General features: G+C 44.2%; 1 protein-coding gene across 1 annotated transcript in view; it reads left to right on the top strand.

Moving 5' to 3' along the window:
* The window catches only part of REN (renin), a 1,297,145-nt gene that overhangs the window by 964,228 nt on the left and 305,556 nt on the right, over positions 1 to 27,361 (top strand). Inside the window, exon 5 of the mRNA XM_040337596.1 lies at positions 18,504 to 18,626. Within this exon, the coding sequence (XP_040193530.1) occupies positions 18,504 to 18,626 (123 nt within the window). The remainder of the gene's footprint in view (positions 1 to 18,503; positions 18,627 to 27,361) is intronic.

The following is a 27,361-nucleotide window of genomic DNA, read 5'->3' as shown; positions in this document are numbered from 1 at the left end:
ACGGCGTGATCTTTGGCAAATGCCAGATTATGAGGTGATTGGCAACTACCGTTTTGATAGGGAGGCCATCCTGGAGATCACCCAACTTCTTCATGAGGATCTTATCACCCCAACCCTACGTTCCCATGCCCTGACACCTCTCCAAAAAGTGATGGCAACCCTCCATTTTTTAGCGAGTGGCTCATTCCAGCGTGCATCTGGAGGTGTGGCTGGGATGGTGCAGTCATCAATGAGCAAATGTGTCCATCAGGTGGTCCCTGCCATACTGCGGCGCATGACCAACCAGTTTGTCATGCCCACCCAGGAGGACCAGCGTGTGCAAGCCATGACAGACTTTTATAACATTGCTGGCTTTCCAAGGACCATCGGGGCGATAGAATGCACCCATGTGGCACTACAGCCCCCCCATGATACTGAACACCTGTTCAGAAATAGGAAAGGCTGGCATTCGATAAACGTACAGGTTATCGTAGATGCCCATGGCCTCATCTGGCACGTTTGTGCCAAGTTTCCAGGGTCGTGCCACGACAGTTACATCCTACGGCAGACCAAGATCTACCAAGACTTGGAGATGAACGTTTATGGAGACAGCTGGCTGATTGGTGAGTGACATTGGTGTCAGGTATGCCCCCCCCATGATGCAGACATCACAAGGGGCACATGCATGACTAATATCCTCCTGTCTTTTCCCTTACAGGTGACTCAGGATATGCGTTGGGACCCCACCTGATGACCCCCTTTAGGAACCCCCAAACACCCGGAGAACGGAAATTCAATGAGGTGCACATCCAGACCCGGGCAATAGTAGAGCGGACTTTTGGCCTTCTCAAGTCCAGATTTAGATGCCTTGACAAGACTGGGGGTACACTCTTGTATTCCCCAGACTTTGTCTGCCAAATTATTGGGGCATGTTGCATCCTCCATAATTTAGCTTTGAGAAGGGGCCTGCATGTGGAGATATGTCCTGACCTAACCCCCCACCCAGGCAATCCCCCTCCCAAACCCCTCTACCCGGACTGCTGAGGGCCAGGCAATAAGGAGACAACTGTCTGAAGGCATCTTTGCCCAGTAAATGGACCCTAATTATCTTTTTGTTTTTGCTTTGCCCAGAATAAATCACAGAGATTATGTGACCTTTAAATATTTTCTTTGCACATAAAATGCACATTACTTATATGCCAATGAGAATGTTTTTTTTTGTTACAAAACGCACATTAATTATCTCACAATGAGAATGCATGAATGCACGTCACTGTGGTCCCTAGCACAGACACATCACATGCACATCGAATTGGATTAGATCCAAGTACCCCCCCCCCCCTTTGGTACTTGGGAGCAGTAACGCCCCGCCACGGCTCCAATTATGTCACTGTGCATTCATACACCATTCAGGAACCTAGGATGACTTCTCCCTGGTCCTGGGGATCCATACTCCACCAAAACTGAGGGTGACACCCTTATGTTTTCAGGAATGCCACCCCCCCACATTCACACATCATTCACACACATAAACCAAATCATAAATACAGTAGCAAAAAAAAAAAAAAGTACCCCTGCAAATTAAGGATGTTGCCGAGTGCTCCTTCTGGGCTGCCCACGGCCACGGACACGGCCACGGCCGACTGGGGGATCTTCACGGGGGGGTCTGTGCAGGGGAGGGAGTATTTTCAGGGGGGGGTCTGTGCAGGGGAGGGAGTATTTTCAGGGGGGGGGTCTGTGCAGGGGAAGAAGGAGCCTCCCCTGGTGTCTGTCCTCCTGCTGGCCTTCCCTCCAAGGCAACGGCTATCCTTGTCAGACAGGAAGTAATGTCAGCCGTATTGGCCTGCACAGCCCGGGTATTGGCCTGCACAGCCTGGGTGAGGGCAGTCACCTCCTGGGCCACGCCTGTTGTTGCGTTTTTCAGGTCCCACAAACACATGATGACCCCCACTGAGTTGGTGGCCACCTCACCCAGTGACTCCCTCATTGCACCCAGGCTGCGCTCCACCTTGGTCATCGTTTTTTGGATTGCAGACAGACTGCTGGTCTGGCGGACATTGTCCGTCAACAGACTGACCGGCAGACGCACCAACCCCCCCTGTTTTCCGGGGTCGGCCTCCTACTTGCCCCTGAGGCTTGTGGCCTTGGAGGAGGAGTTGGAGTGAGCCATGGGTGCTGCTGCATGTTGGAGGAGGGTTGGAAGGGGCGACCCATGATGGTGGCCTGACTGCTGGGCGCCTGTGGGGTTCCCTCAGGGGATGACTCAAAGGTCATATCTTGGCCCATCATGATTTGCTGCCCAATCACAATATTGTCATCCTCCCCCTCATCCTCCTCCCACTCAACATCCAAATTAGGGGAGTTGTGGGCACTCCCCTCCCATGGCGAATCCTGCCCTTCTTGGGACTCTGCATCAGCCTGTCTTGGGGGTGGTGCAGCAGCCTGCCCTGATGGGCCAGCAACCTCCTGACCTGATGGGGCTGCCACCTCATGCCCTGATGGGCCAGCAACCTCCTGACCTGATGGGGCTGCCACCTCATGCCCTGATGGGCCAGCAACCTCCTGCCCTGATGGGGCTGCCACCTCCTGGGCTGATGGGGCTGCCACCTCCTGGGCTGATGGGGCTGCAACCTCCTGGCCATCTGGGGAGGACACAAAACAATCACAGGTTGTTGGATCCACACACTTGGCACATCTTCCCTTCCCCCACCCACACATGCTAATCACCAGATAGAAATTCCAAAAAATTACCTGTCCTCATAAGAGGATCATTGTCAAAGCCAGGCAGGCCCACCACCTGCTGTGGGTGGAAACACTGGGCCACTGCCCATTCCTCCTCACTCATCCTGACTGGGCAGGGTCCCCCTCCTCCAGTGCCCCTGGTATGGGCATGCAGCGTTGCCAGCTTGTTCCGGGACACGCTCCTCAAGTCATTTTTATTTTTTTTAACTCCAGCGATGGTCCTGGTCTCCCCCCCCCGCCGCATTGATCCGATCGGTAATAGTTTTAAGGATCTCCTTCCTCCTGGCCGGGGTGGTGTTGTGGCTCTCAGGGCCATGGAGAAATCGCCCATATTTAATGACGCCCTGAGCAAGTATATGCTTCTCTGCCAGGGTAAAATTAAGCTTCCTGCGCTTGGGAGCCATGACAGACAACACCCAGCAACAGGGAACTCACCCAAAAAACAAACAACAATACACACACACAACAAAGAAAATAAAAACAAGCAAAAAAAAAAATACAGACAGCTACTATAAATTCAAAAACAAACAGGCAAAAAAGGAAAACAAAAAACAATCACACACCAAAAAAGAAACACTTATCAAAAACAAACAGGCAAACAATCAAAACAAAGAACAAATTAGCAAAAACAAACACCAACTATACCCTCCAACTCCACAAACACTTTTCTCACAAACAAATCTTACCAACAAACACTGACAAATGTTCAAAGCAGAAGCAACTTGCTTTAGGAAGGGAACACAGGGAAATACTTTTGCAATAGAAGTCTGTTTGACTGGGGCTATTTAGACACAGGGCGATCTTCAAACTAAGTACACTTGGCCTTTTACCTATCTCACTGATTGCGATGACCAAAGTTCTGCACATGCGCAGTGAGGTCCAGATTTGTGCGCGCATGCGCAGTACGGCCGGCACTTCATTTGCATGGGGTCACGGCTCATTACAATGAGGCACGCCCACTTCATTCCCACTTGCCATAACCACGCCTTACGCATTGAAACTTAGGTTAAGGATGGCGCAATTTTGTGCGCAAATGCGCTGAGAATACGGTACTTACGACACCAACTTAGGGCGCCGTAACTTAAATGACATAAGTTAGATAATCCTAAATTTACACAGGTTTTTGAGAATTTGGCCCTTAGTTTTTAACCCACTTTGAAGTGGTACAAAAATGTCAGTTTGTAACCAATGGGCTGATATTTGAGGCTCTGTATCTTTAAATTTGCACAATAAAATCATACCGTATTGTAAGATATTATAGAGGGCGGTGTGTATGACACATCTGCATTGTAAAAGTATTGGTGCAATTGGAGATTTTGGCCCGGTTTCAGAGAGCAATTGCGCCTGCGTAACCATAGTTACGCAGCGCAATTGCTTGCGCCGGCGTTACGAATGCTCCTGATTCAGGAACATTGTAACGCCGACTGCAGCCTAAAATCTGCGTGGCATAAGGCTCTTATGCCACGCAGATTTTAGGCTGCATTCTTGCGATGACCACTAGGGGGCGCTCCCATTGTGCTCAGTGTATAGTATGCAAATTGCATACTAACACCGATTCACAATGTTGTGCGAGCCCTGCGTACGCAAGTTACGGAGTTTCCGTACGGCGTCTTTAGCGTAAGGCTGCCCCTTCTAATAGTAGGGGCAGCCAATGCTAAAGTATACCCGCCGTTCCGGCGTCGTGAAATTAGAATTTCACGTCGTTTGCGTAAGTGATTCGTGAATGGCGCTGGACGCCATTCACGTTCACTTTGAAGCAAATGACGTCCTTGCGACGTCATTTGCCGCAATGCACGTCGGGAAAGTTTCCTGACGGCGCATTCGCTTTACAATCGGCGCGGGAACGTGCCTAATTTAAATGATTCCCGCCCCCTGCGGGATAATTTAAATTGCGCGCGCTTACGCCAGGCAATTTTGCCGTCGCGCCCTCGCAATTTACGGAGCTACTGCTCCGTGAATCGAGGGCAGCGGCGCAAATTTGCGGGGGCGCAGGGCAAAATCGTTGCCCTGTGCCTCCGTAATTTATGCGCAATTCTTACTGAATCCGGGCCCTTGTTTCTGGCCCATTTTGAAGTGTTACAAAAATGTCACTGTGTAGCCAATATTTGGGGCTCTGTATCTTTAAATTTTCACAGTAAAATCATACCGTATTGTAAGATATCATAGAGGGGGGTGTGTATGACACATCTGCATTGTAAATGTATTGGTCCCATGGGAGATTTTGTTTCTGGACCATTTTGAAGTGTTACAAAAATGTCAGTTTCTAGCCAATGGGTTGATATTTGGGGCTCCGTGGGCCAGATTCATGTAGATCAGCGGATCTTTAGATCCACCAGATCTACCTGTTTTATGATCCGCCGGTGCAATTTAGCGAGGCTAGTGCATGATTCATAAAGCACTTACCTCGCAAATTGCACCGTCGGATCCTAACTCCCCCCGGCGGAATGCAAATTCCGCGGCTAGGGGGAGTGTACAATTTAAATCAGGCGCGTTCCCGTGCCGATTTAACTGCGCATGCGCCGCCGGCGAAAAAGCCCAGTGCGCATGCTCCAAATGACGTCGCTAGGACGTCATTGTTTTCGGCGGCTAGGTTACTTACGGCCATCCGTATTCCTGACGTACTTACGCAAACGAAGTAACAAATTTAAAACTCGGCGCGGGAACATCGGCCATACTTAACATTAGCTACCCCTCATATTAGCAGGGGTAGCTATCCGCCGGAAAAAGCCGAACGCAAACGACGTTGAAAAAGAGCCACGGGCGGGCGTACGGACGTGAATCGGCGGTTCTCCTCATTTGCATATGCGACGTGTAAAAAAAAGCAACGACACCTAGCGGCCGGCAGGAGATTACAGCCTAAGATTCGACTGGTGCAAGTCACTTACACCAGTCGGATCTAAGGGAGATCTATGCGTAACTGATTCTTATGAATCAGTCGCATAGCTCCGACCGTGGGATCTCACAGATCCGACCGTCGGCTCTCACAGATACGACGGCGGATCAGGAGATCCGCCGTCGTATCTCTTGATGAATCTGCCCCCGTATCTTTAAATTTGCACTGTAAAATCATATCGTATTGTAAGATGCAGAGAGGGGGTTGTGCATGACACATCTGCACTGTAAACGTATTGGGCCAATTGGAGATTTTGTTTTTAACCAGTTTAGTAGTGCAAAAATTTCACTATGTAGCCAATGGGTTGATATTTGGGGCTTCGTATCTTTAAATGTCCACAGTAAAATGATACCATATTGTATTTTAGAGAGGGGGTGTGTATGTGTGACAACTCTGTGTAATCATTATTTTATATATTTCATTATGTTATTTCTAGTTTTTCTGTGTTGAATATCCAACCAAAAAAACTTGTCTGATAGCCTGACCACTGATTTGCAACTGTCTGATGACTTGACTCCAGTAAATACAAAGGTGCTGAGAGGAAGAGATTTAATCAGTACATATCATACCTTTTTACAAGTAGCAAGGTACCATGGAATATGTAGTCCTTAGAAATGCATACCTCCCAACTTTTTAACTTTCGAATTAGGGACACTTGAGGCAAGGGACAACCTGAGGTGTGTGCCACGGCAAAATGTGGGAAATGCATGAATCTATTTATGGTGATTAGAGTGGGGCTGGGAGGGAGAAGGCAGGAGCAGAATTTAAACTAGCAACAACCGGAACCGGATGCCTTACACCCAAAGATTTGAGTCATTGTTCCTTAATTTTAGAAACTCTTTAACCACTTGCCGCCTGCCCTATTACAGAATGACGGCGGTAAAGTGGTTTCAATATCCTGACTGGACGTCATATGACGTCCTCAGGATATTAAGCCGCTGCGCGCCCCCCGGGGCGCGCATCGCGGCGATCGTTGTTGCAGGGTGTCAGTCTGACACCCCGCAACACCGATCTAGGTAAAGAGTCTCTAACGGAGACTCTTTACCACGTGATCAGCTGTGTTCAATCACGGCTGATCACGATGTAAACAGGAAAAGCCGGTAATTATCCGGTAATTATCAGCGCAGCCCCCCGAGGATGCCCACACTGGACCACCAGGGATGCCACTAGACCACCAGGGATGCCCACCACATGAATTCCACCCTAGACCACCAGGGATGACAATCACAAATAATGGATGCCAATCAGTGCCCACAATGGATGCCAATCAGTGCCCACAATGGGCATCACTGATTTGCAGGCATTATTGTTTGGCACTGATTGGCATCCATTAGTACAACTCACTACAGCACATTAGTGCCACCTATCAGTGCCCATCCATGCCCATCCATGCCGCCTATCAGTGCCCATCCATACCGCCTATCAGTGCCCATTCATGCTGCCTATCAGTGCCCATCCATGCCACCTGTCCGTGCCCATCCGTGTCGCCTATCTGTGCCCATCTGTGTCACCTATCCGTGCCCATCCATGCCGCCTATCAGTGCCGCATATTAGTGCCCATCATCAGTGCCCATCAATGCCACCACATCAGTGCCACCTCATCAGTGCCCATCAGTGCCGCCTTATCAGTGCCCGTCAGTGCAGTACCATCAGTGAAGGAGAAAACATACTTATTTACAATGGGGTAGATTCAGAGAGAATTTACGCCGGCGTATCCATAGATACGCCGCGTAAATTCAAATCTGCACCGGCGTATCTTCTTTCTGTATTCAGAAAGCAAGATACGCCAACATTAGCCTAAGATACGACTGCCATGGGGGGAACGCATGCGCGGCACGATGCTGGGAAGTCTCGCCTGAGCCGAGCTCCGTCGATCCTGGACCTTCCAGGCTGATTACCCAGGGCCTGATCGCACTTTCAGCGGCAATTTCACTGAGCACCCCTGCGGGAACACTTAGGGCCAGATTCACAAAGCAGATGCGCCGACTTAACTCGAGATGCGCGGCGTAATTGAAATTTGCGCCGCACGTATCTTTGCGCCGTATCCTCAAAACGAGATACGCCTGAAATCCAGGTTTTTCCGTCCTACCTAAAATAATTACAAAATAGGCTAGACACACCGCTGTTTTGATAGGGAAAGATGCAAATGAGGGAGATAAGGCGATCCACAAAATTAAGTGTGTGTGGCGTAGATTACGCCCTGTACGCCCTGTGCGCTTCTGTTAGTTTCATGGTGTAAAATTACACTTTATAAAAGGTGCCCTAATTTTACACCAGCCGTGTAAAGGTCAGCTAAAGCAACACCATTAAGGAAGAGCTGAGCACACACACTTGCAGGACAACAATCTGTATGCCAACGTGCCAGGGGCATCCATGCGCATAGCTATACTAGTGACTTTAGTAACCGAGGGTACCCCCTCTTCTGAGGGAACAGCAGTCAGGAGACGCCTCACAGAATGCATCTTTGCACAGTAAACACACACATTAATCATGCACTTGGGAGCAGTAATGCCCCGCCACGGCTCCAATTATGTCACTGTGCATTCATACACCATTCACATGGACCTGGGATCACTTCTCCCTGGTCCTGGGGATCCCTACTCCACCAAAACTGAGGGTGACACCCTTATTTAATCAGGAATGCCACCCCCACGTTCATACATCATTCACACACATAAAACAAATCATAAGTACAGTATACTAAAAAAAAAAAAAAAATCAAAAGTACCCCCAAAATTTAACGGCGGCGGCGTAAGCTACGCCTGGGCCGCCCACGGGCATGGCCACGGCCAACCAGGGGAGACTCCTGGGGGGGGGGGGTGAGCAGGGGAAGGAGGAAACTCATGGGGGGGGTGAGCAGGGGTAGAAGGAGACTCCCCTGGTGACTGTCCTCTTGCTGGCCTGCCCTCCAAGGCCACTGCTATCCTGGTCAGACTAAGAGTGAGGGCAGCCGTATTGGCCTGGACAGCCCGGGTGTTGTCCTGGACAGCCTGGGTCAGGGCACTCACCTCCTGGGCCACGCCTGTTGTGGCGGTCTGCAGGTCACACAAGCATGTGATGACCACCAAGGAGTTTGTGGCCACATCAGTGATTGACTCCTTAATTGTCCTCTATCTGGGTCAGAGTCTGTTTGATCTGACCCAGATGGCGGGTCTGCCGGGCATTGTCCCTCTGCAGACTGGCTGGCAGACGCTCGGCCACCCCCCTGGTCTCATGGATCGCCATCCTGCCTGCAGCCGAGTCTTGTGGCCTGGGAGGAGGGGAGAGAGAGACCCTTGTGGGTGGAGGCCTGTTGGGGGAGGAGTGGGAGGGGCTACCCCTGATGGTGGCCTGACTGCTGCCAGCCTCAGGGGTAGCCTCAGGGGTAAACAAATCCGAGGCCAAAAGGACTTCCCTGGCAATTTCCATATCTTCATCCTCAGCCTCCACCCCCTCATCCTCCTCCCCCTCAACCTCCTCATGAGGGGAGGTGTGGCCACTCCCCTCCCCTGGGGACTCCTGCCATTCTTGGGACTCCTCAGCAGCCTCTTGTCCTGGGGATGGTGCAGCCTGGCCTGATGGCCCAGCAACCTCCTGGCCTGATGGCCCAGCAATCTCCTGGCCATCTGTGGAGGACACAAAACATTCACAGGTTGGAGGATCCACACACTTGGCACATCTTCCCTTCCCCCACCCACACATGCTAATCACCAGATAGAAAAACCCTAAAATTACCTGGCCTCACAGGAGAATCAGATTGATAGCCAGGCAGGCCCACCACCTGCTGTGGGTGGAAACACCGGGCCACTGCCCATTCCTCCTCACTCAGCCTGATGGGGCAGGGTGCGCCTCCTCCAGTGCCCCTGGCATGGGCATTGATCTTGGCCATCTTGTCACGGACCAGGCTCTTAAGATCGTTGATCTTCTTTTGAATCCCACCGGGGGTCCTCGTCTCCCCCCCGCCGCATTGATTTGATCCGTAATTTTTTGGATGATCTCCTTCCTCCTGGCCGGGGGGGTGTTCCGGCTCTCAGGGCCATGCAGATAACGCCTATATCGGGTGATGGCCCGAGCAAGTATCTGCTTCTCTGTGGTAGAAAAATTAAGCTTCCTGCGCTTCGGTGCCATAACACCCACCACTCAGCAACAACAAAAAACAAACACAACAAACAAACACAAATACTCACACAACAAACAAACACAAATACTCACAGAAGAAACACACACAAAAATCAAACCACACAAGCAGACAGCTACTACAAATTCAAAAACAAACACGGAAAAAACAAACAGAAAATACACTCAGAAAAAAAACAATCAGAAAAAACACACAGAAAATACACTTAGAAAAAAAAACACAGCTACTACACTCTACTACTCCTCCAAAACTGTTAACTAACACTAAACTCACCAACACACACCAACAGACGACAGAGCAGAAGCAACTTGCTCTAGGAAAGGGGAACACAGGGATGTACTTTTGCAAGGGAAGTGTGTTTGTCTGGGGCTATTTATACACAGGGCGATTCTCAAACTAAGTACGCTTGGCCTTTTACCTATCTCACTGATTGCGCCGAGCCGAGTTCTGCACATGCCCAGTGAGGTGCAGATTTGTGCGCGCATGCGCAGTACGGCCGGCCCTTCATTTGCATGGGGTCACGGCTCATTACAATGGAGCACGCCCACTTCCTTCCCACTTGCAATAACCCCGCCTTACGCCTCGGGATTTAAGTTACGCTTGCGCAATTTTGGGCGCAAATGCGCTGTGGATACGGCACTTACGACACCAAATTAGGGTGCCGTAACTTAAATGACATAAGTTTTGAGTAACTTAATTTGCGCCGCTGTTTGTGAATCTGGCCCTTAGTGTATGCCATCGGCGAGGAAGCAGTGGATTCAGTGCTCCGGCCACTGCCTCACAAACTTCCTCATAGATATGGAGCAGAGACACAGCAAGGTGTCCCAAGATGGCGCCGGACAGCACGAGGGGACGCAGGCACAGGCCTGTAAGGACTTTACCTCTCCATTCGATCACTCAAGTCACCAGAACAGTGAGTACGGGTCCCCGCTCTCCAAAGCGGACTTAGATGCTAGTCTGGCCAACATTTTTAATAAATTAGTGGACAAGATTGAAAAGGAAGTTCACAGTTCCACTGCAGCCCTATCCCAGGAGAGAGCCAATATTGGCAGCCGTACGGATCTGTTAGAGACTAAGCATGATGAGCTTTCCTTAGCTCATAACGATCTTAGAAAAGACTATGAAAACCTGGCTGACAACTTTGCCTTTATGCAGGCTCAGGTTGAGGACCTTGACAACCGAAATTGCCGCCACAACATCAGGCTTCGTGGGGTCCCTGAAACGGTCACAGACCTAATGCTTGCAGTCACAAAATTCTTTCATAATCTCCTGCCAGACAAACCACCATCTGCCTTTACCTGCGACCGGATCCACAGGGCGCTCCGTCCCAAACCCCCCCTGACAACCCCCCCAGGGATATCATCATGCATATGAGAGATTTTCTGGTTAAGGAGGACATCATGCGGGCTTCCAGAAATACCCCTAACCTATCTATGGAAGGCAAGAGAATTCAGATATACCCAGATATATCCCCTGCTACTCTTGATAGACGACGCAGGATGAAAGAGGTCACCAGCGTCTTGCAAGCAGCCAGGATTAAATATTGATGGGGATTTCCCTTTAACCACTTAAGCCCCGGACCAATATGCTTCTAAATGCCCAAAGGCGTTTTTACAATTCGACACTGCATCGCTTTAACAGACAATTGCACGCTCGTGCGACGTGGCTCCCAAACAAAATTGGCGTCCTTTTTTCCCCACAAATAAAGCTTTCTTTTGGTGGTATTTGATCACCTCTGCGGTTTTTATTTTTTGCGCTATAAACAAAAATAGTGCGACAGTTTTGAAAAAAATGCAATATTTTTTACTTTTTGCTGTAATAAATATCCCCCAAAAACATATATAACATTTTTTTTTACCTCAGTTTAGGCCGATACGTATTCTTCTACCTATTTTTAGTAAAAAAAATCGCAATAAGCGTTTATCGGTTGGTTTGCGCAAAATTTATAGCGTTTACAAAATAGGGGATAGTTTTATTGCATTTTTATTAATTTTTTTTTTTACTACTATTGACGGCGATCAGCGATTTTTTTCGTGACTGCGACATTATGGTGGACACTTCGGACAATTTTGACACATTTTTGGGACCAATGTCATTTTCACAGCAAAAAATGCATTTAAATTGCATTGTTTATTGTGAAAATGACAGTTGCAGTTTGGAAGTTAACCACAAGGGGCGCTGTAGGAGTTAGGGTTCACCTAGTGTGTGTTTACAACTGTAGGGGGGTGTGGCTGTAGGACTGACGTCATCGATCGAGTCTCCCTATAAAAGGGATCACTCGATCGATGCAGCCGCCACAGTGAAGCACAGGGAAGCCGTGTTTACATATGGCTCTCCCCGTTCTTCAGCTCCGGGGAGCGATCGCGACGGAGCGGCTATAAACGAATAGCCGCGCCGTCGTCCCGGATCGCTCCCTGCAGGAATGTAGCACGGGGGGGGGGGTCCCGATCGGACCCGCCACCCGCTAGAAGGCAAGGACGTACCTGTATGCCCATTTGCCTGTATGTGCCATTCTGTGGACGTACATATACATGCGGCGGTCGGGAAGTGGTTAAGCTTACCATCCCACACAATGGCTCAACATATACTGTATATAACGTCATTGAGGGCAAAGAATTGCTGATAAAACTAGGCCTGCTGGCCCAAGATCCTCAAATGCGCCCCCCAACTACACCCAGGCCCTCTCCAATTTGGTCTACCCCCTCCACCAGACGAAGCAAGAGGGACCAGAGAAGATTGATCCAATCTTTCCAGAACCAACACTTCTAAAATTAACATGGGCAATCTGTAACCCTGTTCCTCAGCTTGAACTCTGAGGTTTTTCTCTTTTTTTTCCAGCTCTGTTTTTTCCAGTTTCTTTTTGTTCCAGATTCTCTCCACCAGATGGCGCCACTCGCAAGGGACACTTCAAGACGCTCCTGTGCATCTATCCACACAGGAGGTTATTCCACATGACATTCCTTGACCTCCTATCTCTTACAGTGGAGATGTGGTGGTCCTGCACAAGGATTGAAAACGCTTGGACACCCTTTCAGGTTATGTTTTAACAGATGTATGCTTGATCCTAATGATGCTTTGGGTCATATTTGATCCTGCAATCTATAATCCAAATTGATTTTTATGTTCCTACATAGCACTGTTATGTGAAGTTCACGTCTTGTGCTTCATATAGGAGGCTGGTGCTTTCAGCACCATATGTTCATCTACAACTGCTCCGTGTGGCAACAATTACACACTTTTAAAATGCCTGGCGCATCCGTCGCCGCTTGATTGACCCCACTCCTACAGCCGTACCCGGCTGCTGCTCCATCTCAGTAGGGGGCATCACCCGCTCGGTTGGTGGGATAAGGACGTTTTGTCCTTCTTATGGTTCCTTTTTTTTTAATTTCAAGTGACAGGTTATTCTCTGTCCCCAGAGTTTATCTATTACCTAATAGATTTGTAACTTTCACACAGGGGGCCATTGTGGCCCCACACATGTTAACATAGTTCATGATTGTCAAAATACATATACTCACACATTGTTTTGCTGCTGTTGCTTCAGTTTACACTACTACTTGTTGCTTTCCAATGTTTTTGAATGTTTAAAGTGGATATTAATACTCGGGCCTTGGACCGCGCTCCTGGCAGAGGCTGGCAACGGGCTCGGTCGGGACCGCGATCCTGCTCTTTGGTTGTATATGCTAGGAATATGCTCTCAGATGATACTTCTTTTAATGTTTTTCCATGGGTCTTAGAATTATTTCCCATAACACACAGGGTTTCAACTCACCCCATAAACGTAAAAAGGCTTTCCAGCACTACAAAAGACTAGGGGCGGACATAGTCCTACTCCAGGAAACTCATTTTGCCACCTCTAAACACCCCACCTTCTTTAACAGATCGTATAATCAATGCCACTACACAACCTTTTCTAATAAGACCAGAGGGGTGGCAATATTTATACGTAATTCTATAGTTTTTGATATCCAGCACATCTTTAAAGACCCAGACAGTCGCTTCATAATCCTTAAAGGTACCATTAATAACAGAGCGATCACGATTGCGTCTGTTTATGCCCCAAATGACGCCCAAACTACATTTTTCTCTAAGTTCTTTGACACCCTAGATAGATTTCAATCTCCACACGTCATTCTAGGTGGGGATTTTAACTTGTCCGCCCACCCTGCCTTGGACAGGAGTAGAGTCTCTCCCTCCTCCAAGGCATTTTCCAAATCCATCAATAGACTCATAAATAAATTTCAGCTTATTGATTCCTGGAGGGCACATAACACAGGTATCAAATCCTATACACACTATTCACATCCTCATGATTGCTACGCCAGACTGGACTACATTTTTTGTACCCCGATCCTATTGGCTAACTCGTCACAAGCACACATACATCCTTGACCATGGTCAGACCATGACATCACCTAATTTGACACGTCCCATCTAGGTCTCTCCCCCTCTACATATAACTGGCGTCTTAACGATTCTCTCCTGACAGACCCTGGGAACAAGAACTCTATTACTGCCCATATAGAGAATTATTTCCTTGAGAACAATAATGACGACACCCCCCCTTCCTCCCTCTGGGTCGCCCACAAGGCAGTCTTGAGGGGCCACATCATTAAACTAGCCACTGCCAAAAATAGGGAAAGGCTGGCAGGAATTAAAAGTCTGACAAACGAACTAAACCAGCTATACAAAAAACTACAACACTCCACCTCCCAGGATATTACGGACCAAATACAAGCTAAACGGCGAGACCTTGACCTAATACTATCTGCCAATACGGAAAGATCCTTGAGATTTTCAAAGGCCACATTTTTGCTGCACAGCAATTCTCCCTCAGCCATGTTTGCTAGGAAATTAAACCAAGGCAGCAACCCCACACATATTTACAAATTAAGAGACAACAACGGGAACCTCATTACGCAACCTCAAGAAGTTCTAAAAAAATACACAACCTTTTATAAAGACCTACTATCTGACTCAAGATAGACCAAAATCAAAAAGACTCTCTAAATAGACCCTGTTCTGCCGAAGAAATCTCACAAATTATTAAAACACTTAAAACGTCCACAGCCCCTGGCCCGGACGGTTTCACATCCTCGTATTATAAGAAATTCTCCCCCATTCTAGCCCCCTACCTTACGAAACTTTTCAACCATATCCTCGAGGGAAACAATTTCCCGAAAGTGATGCTTTTAGCAAACCTCTCCCTGTTTCCTAAACCTGATAAGGATCACACCCTCCCTCAAAACTTTCGCCCCATTTCGGTACTGAATAATGATCTGAAGATCTTTGGCAGACTCCTGGCTGACATATTGGCTAAAGTTATATCCCCCCTAATTCACCCTGACCAAACCGGTTTTAAACCAGGGCAGGCAAATAGTAGACAACATTAGACTTGTGACAAACATAGTCCAAGATGCAAATTTGGATTCCCGTCAGGCCTGCCTATTGAGCCTAAATATCCACAAGGCTTTCGACAGCGTTAGCTGGTCCTATCTAAATGATTTGCTCCCAATTTTTGGGATCTCGGGCCAGTTCTTACAGGGATTTAATGCATTATACCACTCACCCCAAACCCGCATTAAGATCCCGGGCAACAACTCAGATTTTTTTCCACTGGGTAGGGGTACGAGACAGGGCTGCCCATTGTCCCCGCTCCTTTTTGCTCTAGCCATAGAGCCCCTATCCCATGCCATTAGAATTAACCCAGATATTAGAGGATATCATAAAAATGACTCAGAATTTAAAATAAGTTTGTACGCAGATGATGCTTTGGTGTTCATCTCAGAACCCCTATTGTCCATACCAGTCCTTCTGGATACCCTGAGAACCTTCCATGACATCTCGGGTTTAAAAATTAACACCAACAAGTGCTCTGCCCTCTCACTTAACATACCCCCAGACATGCAAAATCTACTACGAAGTAATTTCCCCTTTATATGGTGCCCCCTTTCCTTCAAATATCTAGGGGTTAACAAAACATCCTCACACTCGCTCCTCTACAAGTCTAACTTTCTCCCTATCTTCGCACGTATTGATAACCTTCTTAAATCTTGGTGCACATATCATGTTTCCTTCTTGGGTAGGATCTGTGCAGTCAAAATGAAAGTCATCCCTAAAATACTTTATTACTTCTGTTCCCTCCCTATAATAGTTCCGAAATCCAAAATAGAGTGCCTACAGAGAACAATTAACAAATTCATTTGGGCGGATAGGAAACCTAGGTATGGTTATGCTCTCCTGCATCGTCCACAATCAATGGGTGGGCTTGGGCTCCCGAGTCTGTGGCATTATTATCTAGCCTCCAAATTATCTCAAATCTCCCAGTGGTTTCCCCCAGCACAAGATTTACCATGGAAGAGATTTGAAACTACTGCCATCCTTCCTCTCCATCTCCAAGGCATTATATGGTCCAACAACATTGTATATAAAAAGCTCTCAAAACTCAACTCAATAGTTGCGCATTTTTTTCAACTTTGGTTGAAGATCAAGGATATATACATACTCTCCTCACCCGTTTCCCCCCTTACCTCCTTCTTAGGAGACCCCATGCTCAATCTTGCCTATGATAACAGGCAGCGATTTTCTTTCTGGATTGAAAACAACCTCACCACACTCTCCTCACTTCTATCCAAATGGGTTTTTAAACCCTTTACAACATACAGAGGGAAAAGGCCCTCCCCCTCGCAGAACTAGAAAACTATGAACTAATCAAATCCTTCTTGCCCAACACAGAAGTGTTGAGAACCCTCACCATCTCCTCCACTAACACCGTATTTGAAAGAATATGTCATCGTCCAGGGACAAAGGGATGATCTCCCGATTATATAGTTATCTCAACTCTCTCAATATGCAAGACAAATCTAATCAGATGCTTCACTGGGAGAGGGATCTAGATGACACCTTTACCCCAGACGCTTGGTGCACCATGGCAGAAAACCTTAGAAAATACAACAAAGCTATCTCCTTTAGGGAGACCCCCCTGAAACTTTATACCAGATGGTACCTCACCCATTCCAAGCTTCACACGTTCTATCCATCAGTATCCCCGAATTGTTTTAGGGGTTGTACAGAACCGGGCACACTGATACACACCTTCTGGAGCTGCCCTCTCCTGGATTGCATTTGGAGATCGGCGGTTGACAGATTCGAGAGCTCCTCAGGCTACAAAATCACCCCCACTCCTCGAATCTGTGTCTTGTATGCTAAGATACCAGGGGTCCCCATCCACTGCATCCACTGCACCAGACTATTCCACTCGCTATGCAGCTCAATACAGTGGATGATTGCACTCAATTGGAGATCCAGTAATATCTCCTGGCCACAGGTCCTTGAGAGAATGGATATGATCAAACTTTCAGAGAGAGTTTACCATACACTTAACGACAGCATTCAGGTTTATTAAACCAAATGGTCATGTTTAATATTCTATTATGTATCATTCATAAAGCTTTTCCTACTTATTTATCACTGAGCAACATGTTTTCTCCTTTTATTACTACATAAAGTTACAGCATGCAATGTTATCTCGATATGGACTTCGCTGCCCTATTGGCAACTCTTTATTGACAACTGTTTTATGTCAATTTCTGTGACTAATTGTGTATTGTTTTTCTATTTAAATACTCAATAAACTTTTGTAAACCAAGATACGACTGGCATAAGTCTCTTACACCGTCGTATCTTAGGGTGCATTCTCACGCTGGCCGCTAGGTGTCGCTCCCGTCGTTTTCAGCGTAGAGTATGCAAATTAACTAGTTACGCCGATTCACAAATATACTTGCGCCCGGCGGTAGTTTTTTACGTCGTTTGCGTAAGTCGTTTTCGACTTAACGTTGCTCCTGCTATTAGGTGGCGCAGCCAATGTTAAGTATGGACGTCGTTCCCGCTTCGAAATTTGAATTGTTTGCGTTGTTTGTGTAAGTCGTTCGCGAATAGGGCTGGACGTAATTTACGTTCACGTCGAAACCAATACGTCGTTGCGCTGTACTTGGAAGCAATGCACACTGGGATATGTACACGGACGGCGCATGCGCCGTTTGTAAATCACGTCAATCACGTCAGGTCATCACATATTAGCATAAAACACGCCCCCATTTACGCCGGCCCCATTTACGCTACGCCTCCGCAACTTACGGAGCAAGTGCTTTGTGAATACTGCACTTGCTCCTGTAAGTTACGGCGGCGTATCGTAAATACGATACGCTGCGCCACCGTAACAAGAAGCGCAGGTACGTGAATCTACACCAATATTTTATAACTGAAACAAAAAAAACATATTTTTTTCCAAAATTTTGGTAATTTTTTTATTTTTTTTGCAGAAAATAAAAATCCCAAAGGTGATCAAATACCACCAAAATAAAGCTCTATTTGTGGGAACAAAATTATAAAAATTTAGTTTGGGTACAGTGTAGCATGACCGCGCAATTGTCATTCAAAGTGCAACAGCGCTGAAAGCTGAAAATTGGTCTGGGTGGGAAGGTGTATAAGAGCCCTGTATGGAAGTGGTTAATGACTGGCATAGTACCATTGGATTTGCATTCCTTTGGATCAACTATGGATACAGAATAGTGTATATGGAGGTTTTCTAGATGGACTTTTTTTTTACTAACTATGTAGTTTGTCCCTTGTGCTGATTTTTCTGTTTTTTATTTGTCTGCACTGCCTGTGTTAGAAAGACTCTTGGAAACCATAAAATATGTAAAACAAAATTGATGATGACCCGTTTGCATTTGCATCAAACTGAAATTTAACATTTTACTTTACAATCAGAGATACTCAATCAAGACCGGGAGGTGAGATTATCTTTGGTGGCTCAGATCCTTCATACTACTCCGGTAAATTCCATTACTTCAGTCTGAAGAAGCAAGGATTTTGGCATATCCAGATGAAGGGGTGAGTAAAATCTTTAGTAGTAACTTATGAACAACATAATAAGCAATAAAGTTTTATATTAAACTAGACAATGCATTTCCTGAGGAAAATGCGAGTGGGAATGCTGAATTGCTGAGCCCGCACCAAAGACATTCACCATAACCACTACACTATCTTTAGGACACACAGCTCCTTTCTCTATCTGCAAAGTAGAGAGTATCCTGACTTCCTGGTCGCCCCTCCCCCCTCAAGAGGTTTCCCCTCCCCCCAGGTCAGTGAGGAGGAATATTGCCCTGAGGTAAGGAAAGCTATTTATGGAAAGAAATACCATTACAAACGCCTTTTAATTCACAGACCAAATACATGAATTACGCCTTCAAACAAAAGTTAATAAATCCACAACCGTATATGCGATCGATACAGCGACTTCACTGTTTGAAAGACACGGCCCTTGTGAACGCATCGATATGAAATTTATGTTGATAAACTTAAAAATGTGGCCATGTCAGCGATTTTGAAAAGAGCGTCGTTGTGTGTTTTGCAGAAACATTTTTTAGACTTTTTAACAGTCTATGAGAGAAGATTTCAGGCTGTTGTCCTTTAGAAGCTCCAGGAACTAAAACTAAAATACATATCACAAAACTGATCACATTGCCTGAAACCAGACAAGCATACCTACGTTTTGATATATAACAAGTAGATCTTGTGGGCGTGAGAGCAATTTGTTCCCCCTTTTTTTAAAGATAATATTTTTTGTGGATGATCTCCACTCTAAAGGTCACATGACACACTCTAAACCTGCTCCATAGGATTACATTATAACCGATAAAAAAATCACTAAACGTAAATTGCGTTTTCACAAAAACCGTAAAAGATATCAATCTAAAAAGTCTTGTTTGGATAGCTGAATATTTTGTGACCGCTTTAAAGTTTGTTTGGTGTCTGTAAGTGAAAGTATGAAGGAGCTGAAACTTTTGGCAGAACGTGTGTTTTGAAGCAGGAAAAAGGATGTTCTCATTGACTTCAATGTTAAAAAAAAGTGTCTAAAAGCTTAATATTTTAAAAAGTATAAATAGTACAAAAAAACTTGAAGAAGTCCCATCGTTAGCTGAACGAGACGAACATTTTAAAAGTTGAATGGTCTCAATAGCTGAAAGTATGCAGAAGTTACGCAGAGCCAAAAAACGTACGGAATAAAGGATAAAATTAAAATTAAGAACTAGAAAATGCATTTCCTGAGGAAAATGCGAGTGGGAATGCTGAATAGCTGAGCCCGCACCAAAGCCATTCACCATAACCACTGCACTATCTTTAGGACACACAGCTCCTTTCTCTATCTGCAAAGTAGAGAGTATGCTGACTTCCTGGTCGCCCCTCCCCCTCAAGAGGTTTCCCCTCTTCCCCAGGTCAGTGAGGAGGAATATTGCACTGAGGTAAGGAAAGCTATTTATGGAAAGAAATTCCATTACAAACGCCTTTTAATTCACAGACCAATACATGAATTACGCCTTCAAACAAAACGTAATAAATCCACAACCGTACATGCGATCGATACAGCGACTTCACCGTTTGAAAGACACGGCCCTTGTGAACGCATCGATATGAAATTTATGTTGATAAACTTAAAATTGTGGCCATGCCAGCGATTTAGAAAAGAGCGTCTTTGTGTGTTTTGCAGGAACATTTTTAAAATTTTTAACATGACGGTCAATGAGAGTGGTTTTGTCGCTCTTGTCCTTTAGAAGCTCCTGGAACTAAAACTAAAATACGTATCACAAAACTGATCACATTGCCTGAAACCAGACAAGCATACCTACGTTTTGATATATAAATTGTGTATGACAAGTAGATCTTGTGGGCGTGAGAGCAATTTGTTCGCCCTTTTTTTAAAGATAATTTTTGTTTTCAAAGATCTCCACTGTAAAGGTCACATGACACACTCTAAATCCCTTCCATAGGGTTACATTATAACCGATTCCATTTTCTGAAAAAATCGCTAAACGTAAATTGCGTTTTCACAAAAACCGTAAAAGATATCAATCTAAAAAGTCATGTTTGGATAGCTGAATATTTTGTGACCGCTTTAAAGTTTGTTTGGTGTCTGTAAGTGAAAGTATGAAGGAGCTGAAACTTTTGGCAGAACGTGTGCTTTGAAGCAGGAAAAAGGATGTTCTCATTGACTTCAATGTTAAAAAAAAGTGTCTAAAAGCTTAATATTTTAAAAAGTATAAATAGTACAAAAAAACTTGAAGAAGTCCCATCGTTAGCTGAACGAGATGAACATTTTAAAAGTTGAATGGTCTCAATAGCTGAAAGTATGCAGGAGTTACGCACAGCCAAAAAACGTACGAAATAAAATTAAAATTAAGAAGAATAATAAAAAACTAATATCAATACTGGGAATGCTTATTAAAGCATTCCCACTAACTAGAAAATGCATTTCCTGAGGAAAATGCGAGTGGGAATGCTGAATAGCTGAATTTCTGAGCCCCTTGCCAAAGCCATTCACCATAACCACTACAGTATCTTTAGGACATACAAGCAGTGTTCCTTCAGTACTTATAAAGCCTAATATCACACAGCTCCTTTCTCTATCTGCAATTTAGAGAGTGTCCTGACTTGCCTGGTCGCCCCTCCCCCCTCAAGAGGCTTTCTCCACATGAGGTGGGGGAGGAGGACTGCACTGAGGTAAGGAAAGCTGTTTAGAGAATCAAAATACCATTAGAAACGCTTTCATCCACACACAAAATCAGTTATCGAAGCCTTCAAACAAAACGTAATAAATCCACAACCGTACATGCGATCGATACAGCGACTTCACCGTTTGAAAGACACGGCCCTTGTGAACTCATCGATATGAAATTTATGTTGATAAACTTAAAATTGTGGCCATGCCAGCGATTTAGAAAAGAGCGTCTTTGTGTGTTTTGCAGGAACATTTTTTAAAATTTTAACATGACGGTCAATGAGAGTTATTTTGGCGCACTTGTCCTTTAGAAGCTCCTGGAACTAAAAGTCAAATGCCTATCACAAAACTGATCACATTGCCTGAAACCAGACAAGCATAGCTACGTTTTGATATATAAATTGTGTATGACAAGTAGATCTTGTGGGCGTGAGAGCAATTTGTTCCCACTTTTTTTAAAGATAATTTTTTTGTGGATGATCTGCACTCTAAAGGTCACATGACACACTCTAAACCTGCTCCATAGGATTACATTATAACCGATTCCATTTTCTGAAAAGATCACTAAACGTAAATTGCGTTTTCACAAAAACCGTGAAAGATATCAATCTGAAAAGTCATGTTTGGATAGCTGAATATTTTGTGACCGCTTTAAAGTTTGTTTGGTGTCTGTAAGTGAAAGTATGAAGGAGCTGAAACTTTTGGCAGAACGTGTGTTTTGAAGCGGTAAAAAGCATGTTCTCATTGACTTCAATGTTAAAAAAAAGTGTCTAAAAGCTTAATATTTTAAAAAGTATAAATAGTACAAAAAAACTTGAAGAAGTCCCATCGTTAGCTGAACGAGACGAACATTTTAATAGTTGAATGGTCTCAATAGCTGAAAGTATGCAGAAGTTACGCAGAGCCAAAAAACGTACGGAATAAAGGATAAAATTAAAATTAAGAACTAGACAATGCATTTCCTGAGGAAAATGCGAGTGGGAATGCTGAATTGCTGAGCCCGCACCAAAGCCATTCACCATAACCACTACAGTATATTTAGGACATACAAGCAGTGTTCCTTCAGTACTTATAAAGCCTAATATCACACAGCTCCTTTCTCTATCTGCAATATAGAGAGTGTCCTGACTTGCCTGGTCGCCCCTCCCCCCTCAAGAGGCTTTCTCCACATGAGGTGGGGGAGGAGGACTGCACTGAGGTAAGGAAAGCTATTTAGGGAATCAAAATACCATCGATATGAAATTTATGTTGATAAACTTAAAAATGTGGCCATGTCAGCGATTTAGAAAAGAGCGTCTTTGTGTGTTTTGCAGGAATTTTTTTTAGACTTTTTAACATGACGGTCAATGGGAGGGCGTTTGAGGCACTTGTCCTTTAGAAGCTCCTGGAACTAAAAGTCAAATGCCTATCGCAAAACTGATCACATTGCCTGAAACCAGACAAGCATACCTACGTTTTGATATATAAATTGTGTATGACAAGTAGATCTTGTGGGCGTGAGAGCAATTTGTTCGCCCTTTTTTTAAAGATAATTTTTGTTTTCAAAGATCTCCACTCTAAAGGTCACATGACACACTCTAAACCTGCTCCATAGGATTACATTATAACCGATAAAAAAATCACTAAACGTAAATTGCGTTTTCACAAAAACCGTATAAGATATCAATCTAAAAAGTCATGTTTGGATAGCTGAATATTTTGTGACCGCTTTAAAGTTTGTTTGGTGTCTGTAAGTGAAAGTATGAAGCAGCTGAAACTTTTGGCAGAACGTGTGTTTTGAAGCAGGAAAAAGGATGTTCTCATTGACTTCAATGTTAAAAAAAAGTGTCTAAAAGCTTAATATTTTAAAAAGTATAAATAGTACAAAAAAACTTGAAGAAGTCCCATCGTTAGCTGAACGAGAGGAACATTTTAAAAGTTTAATGGTCTCAATAGCTGAAAGTATGCAGAAGTTACGCAGAGCCAAAAAACATACGGAATAATAAAATTAAAATTAAAATTAAGAACTAGACAATGCATTTCCTGAGGAAAATGCGAGTGGGAATGCTGAATAGCTGAATTGCTGAGCCCGCACAAAAGCCATTCACCATAACCACTACACTATCTTTAGGACATACAAGCAGTGTTTCTTCAGTACTTATAAAGCCTAATATCACACAGCTCCTTTCTCTATCTGCAATATAGAGAGTGTCCTGACTTGACTGGTCGCCCCTCCCCCCTCAAGAGGCTTTCTCCACATGAGGTGGGGGAGGAGGACTGCACTGAGGTAAAGAAAGCTATTTAGGGAATCAAAATACCATTAGAAACGCTTTCATCCACACACAAAATCAGTTATCGAAGCCTTCAAACAAAACGTAATAAATCCACAACCGTACATGCGATCGATACAGCGACTTCACCGTTTGAAAGACACGGCCCTTGTGAACGCATCGATATGAAATTTATGTTGATAAACTTAAAAATGTGGCCATGTCAGCGATTTAGAAAAGAGCGTCTTTGTGTGTTTTGCAGAAACATTTTTTAGACTTTTTAACATGACTCTTGTCCTTTAGAAGCTCCTGGAACTAAAACTAAAATACGTATCACAAAACTGATCACATTGCCTGAAACCAGACAAGCATACCTACGTTTTGATATATAAATTGTGTATGACAAGTTGATCTTGTGGGCGTGAGAGCAATTTGTTCGCCCTTTTTTTAAAGATAATATTTTTTGTGGATGATCTGCACTCTAAAGGTCACATGACACACTCTAAACCTGCTCCATAGGATTACATTATAACCGATAAAATATCACTAAACGTAAATTGCGTTTTCACAAAAACCGTAAAAGATATCAATCTAAAAAGTCATGTTTGGATAGCTGAATATTTTGTGACCGCTTTAAAGTTTGTTTGGTGTCTGTAAGTGAAAGTATGAAGGAGCTGAAACTTTTGGCAGAACGTGTGTTTTGAAGCAGGAAAAAGGATGTTCTCATTGACTTCAATGTTAAAAAAAAGTGTCTAAAAGCTTAATATTTTAAAAAGTATAAATAGTACAAAAAAACTTGAAGAAGTCCCATCGTTAGCTGAACAAGACGAACATTTTAATAGTTGAATGGTCTCAATTGCTCAAAGTATGCAGAAGTTACGCAGAGCCAAAAAACGTACGGAATAAAGGATAAGAATAAAAAGAACTAGACAATGCATTTCCTGAGGAAAATGCGAGTGGGAATGCTGAATTGCTGAGCCCGCACCAAAGCCATTCACCATAACCACTACAGTATATTTAGGACATACAAGCAGTGTTCCTTCAGTACTTATAAAGCCTAATATCACACAGCTCCTTTCTCTATCTGCAATATAGAGAGTGTCCTGACTTGCCTGGTCGCCCCTCCCCCCTCCCCCCTCAAGAGGCTTTCTCCACATGAGGTGGGGGAGGAGGACTGCACTGAGGTAAGGAAAGCTATTTAGGGAATCAAAATACCATTAGAAACGCTTTCATCCACACGCAAAATCAGTTATCGTAGCCTTCAAACAAAACGTAATAAATCCACAACCGTACATGCGATCGATACAGCGACTACACCATTTGAAACACAAGGCTTTTGTGAACGCATCGATATGAAATTTATGTTGATAAACTTAAAAATGTGGCCATGTCAGTGATTTAGAAAAGAGCGTCTTTGTGTGTTTTGCAGGAATTTTTTTTAGACTTTTTAACATGACGGTCAATGGGAGGGCGTTTGAGGCACTTGTCCTTTAGAAGCTCCTGGAACTAAAAGTCAAATGCCTATCGCAAAACTGATCACATTGCCTGAAACCAGACAAGCATACCTACGTTTTGATATATAAATTGTGTATGACAAGTAGATCTTGTGGGCGTGAGAGCAATTTGTTCGCCCTTTTTTTAAAGATAATTTTTGTTTTCAAAGATCTCCACTCTAAAGGTCACATGACACACTCTAAACCTGCTCCATAGGATTACATTATAACCGATAAAAAAATCACTAAACGTAAATTGCGTTTTCACAAAAACCGTAAAAGATATCAATCTAAAAAGTCATGTTTGGATAGCTGAATGTTTTGTGACCGCTTTAAAGTTTGTTTGGTGTCTGTAAGTGAAAGTATGAAGGAGCTGAAACTTTTGGCACTGCGTGTGATTTGAAGCGGTAACAAGGATGTTCTCATTGACTTCAATGTTAAAAAAAAGTGTCTAAAAGCTTAATATTTTAAAAAGTATAAATAGTACAAAAAAACTTGAAGAAGTCCCATCGTTAGCTGAACGAGACGAACATTTTAATAGTTGAATGGTCTCAATAGCTGAAAGTATGCAGAAGTTACGCAGAGCCAAAAAACGTACGGAATAAAATTAAAATTAAAATTAAGAATAATAGAAAACGAATATCAATACTGGGAATGCTTATTAAAGCATTCCCACTAACTAGAAAATGCATTCCCTGAGGAAAATGCGAGTGGGAATGCTGAATTGCTGAGCCCGCACCAAAGCCATTCACCATAACCACTACACTATCTTTAGGACACACAGCTCCTTTCTCTATCTGCAAAGTAGAGAGTATGCTGACTTCCTGGTCGCCCCTCCCCCCTCAAGAGGTTTCCCCTCCCCCAGGTCAGTGAGGAGGAATATTGCACTGAGGTAAGGAAAGCTATTTATGGAAAGAAATTCCATTACAAACGCCTTTTAATTCACAGACCAATACATTAATTACGCCTCCAAACAAAACGTAATAAATCCACAACCGTACATGCGATCGATACAGCGACTTCACCGTTTGAAAGACACGGCCCTTGTGAACGCATCGATATGAAATTTATGTTGATAAACTTAAAATTGTGGCCATGCCAGCGATTTAGAAAAGAGCGTCTTTGTGTGTTTTGCAGGAACATTTTTAAAATTTTTAACATGACGGTCAATGAGAGTGGTTTTGTCGCTCTTGTCCTTTAGAAGCTCCTGGAACTAAAACTAAAATACGTATCACAAAACTGATCACATTGCCTGAAACCAGACAAGCATACCTACGTTTTGATATATAAATTGTGTATGACAAGTAGATCTTGTGGGCGTGAGAGCAATTTGTTCGCCCTTTTTTTAAAGATAATTTTTGTTTTCAAAGATCTCCACTGTAAAGGTCACATGACACAGTCTAAATCCCTTCCATAGGGTTACATTATAACCGATTCCATTTTCTGAAAAAATCGCTAAACGTAAATTGCGTTTTCACAAAAACCGTAAAAGATATCAATCTGAAAAGTCATGTTTGGATAGCTGAATATTTTGTGACCGCTTTAAAGTTTGTTTGGTGTCTGTAAGTGAAAGTATGAAGGAGCTGAAACTTTTGGCAGAATGTGTGTTTTGAAGCAGGAAAAAGGATGTTCTCATTGACTTCAATGTTAAAAAAAAGTGTCTAAAAGCTTAATATTTTAAAAAGTATAAATAGTACAAAAAAACTTGAAGAAGTCCCATCGTTAGCTGAACGAGATGAACATTTTAAAAGTTGAATGGTCTCAATAGCTGAAAGTATGCAGAAGTTACGCAGAGCCAAAAAACGTACGGAATAAAATTAAAATTAAGAAGAAGAACTAGAAAATGCATTTCCTGAGGAAAATGCGAGTGGGAATGCTGAATAGCTGAGCCCGCACCAAAGCCATTCACCATAACCACTACACTATCTTTAGGACACACAGCTCCTTTCTCTATCTGCAAAGTAGAGAGTATGCTGACTTCCTGGTCGCCCCTCCCCCCTCAAGAGGTTTCCCCTCCCCCCAGGTCAGTGAGGAGGAATATTGCACTGAGGTAAGGAAAGCTATTTATGGAAAGAAATGCCATTACAAACGCTTTTTAATTCACAGACCAATACATTAATTACGCCTCCAAACAAAACGTAATAAATCCACAACCGTACATGTGATCGATACAGCGACTTCACCGTTTGAAAGACACGGCCCTTGTGAACGCATCGATATGAAATTTATGTTGATAAACTTAAAATTGTGGCCATGCCAGCGATTTAGAAAAGAGCGTCTTTGTGTGTTTTGCAGGAACATTTTTAAAATTTTTAACATGACGGTCAA

Source organism: Rana temporaria, chromosome 2 (genome assembly GCF_905171775.1).
Source record: "Rana temporaria chromosome 2, aRanTem1.1, whole genome shotgun sequence".
Lineage (NCBI taxonomy): Eukaryota > Metazoa > Chordata > Amphibia > Anura > Ranidae > Rana > Rana temporaria.
This window is presented reverse-complemented; position numbering and strand designations above follow the sequence as displayed.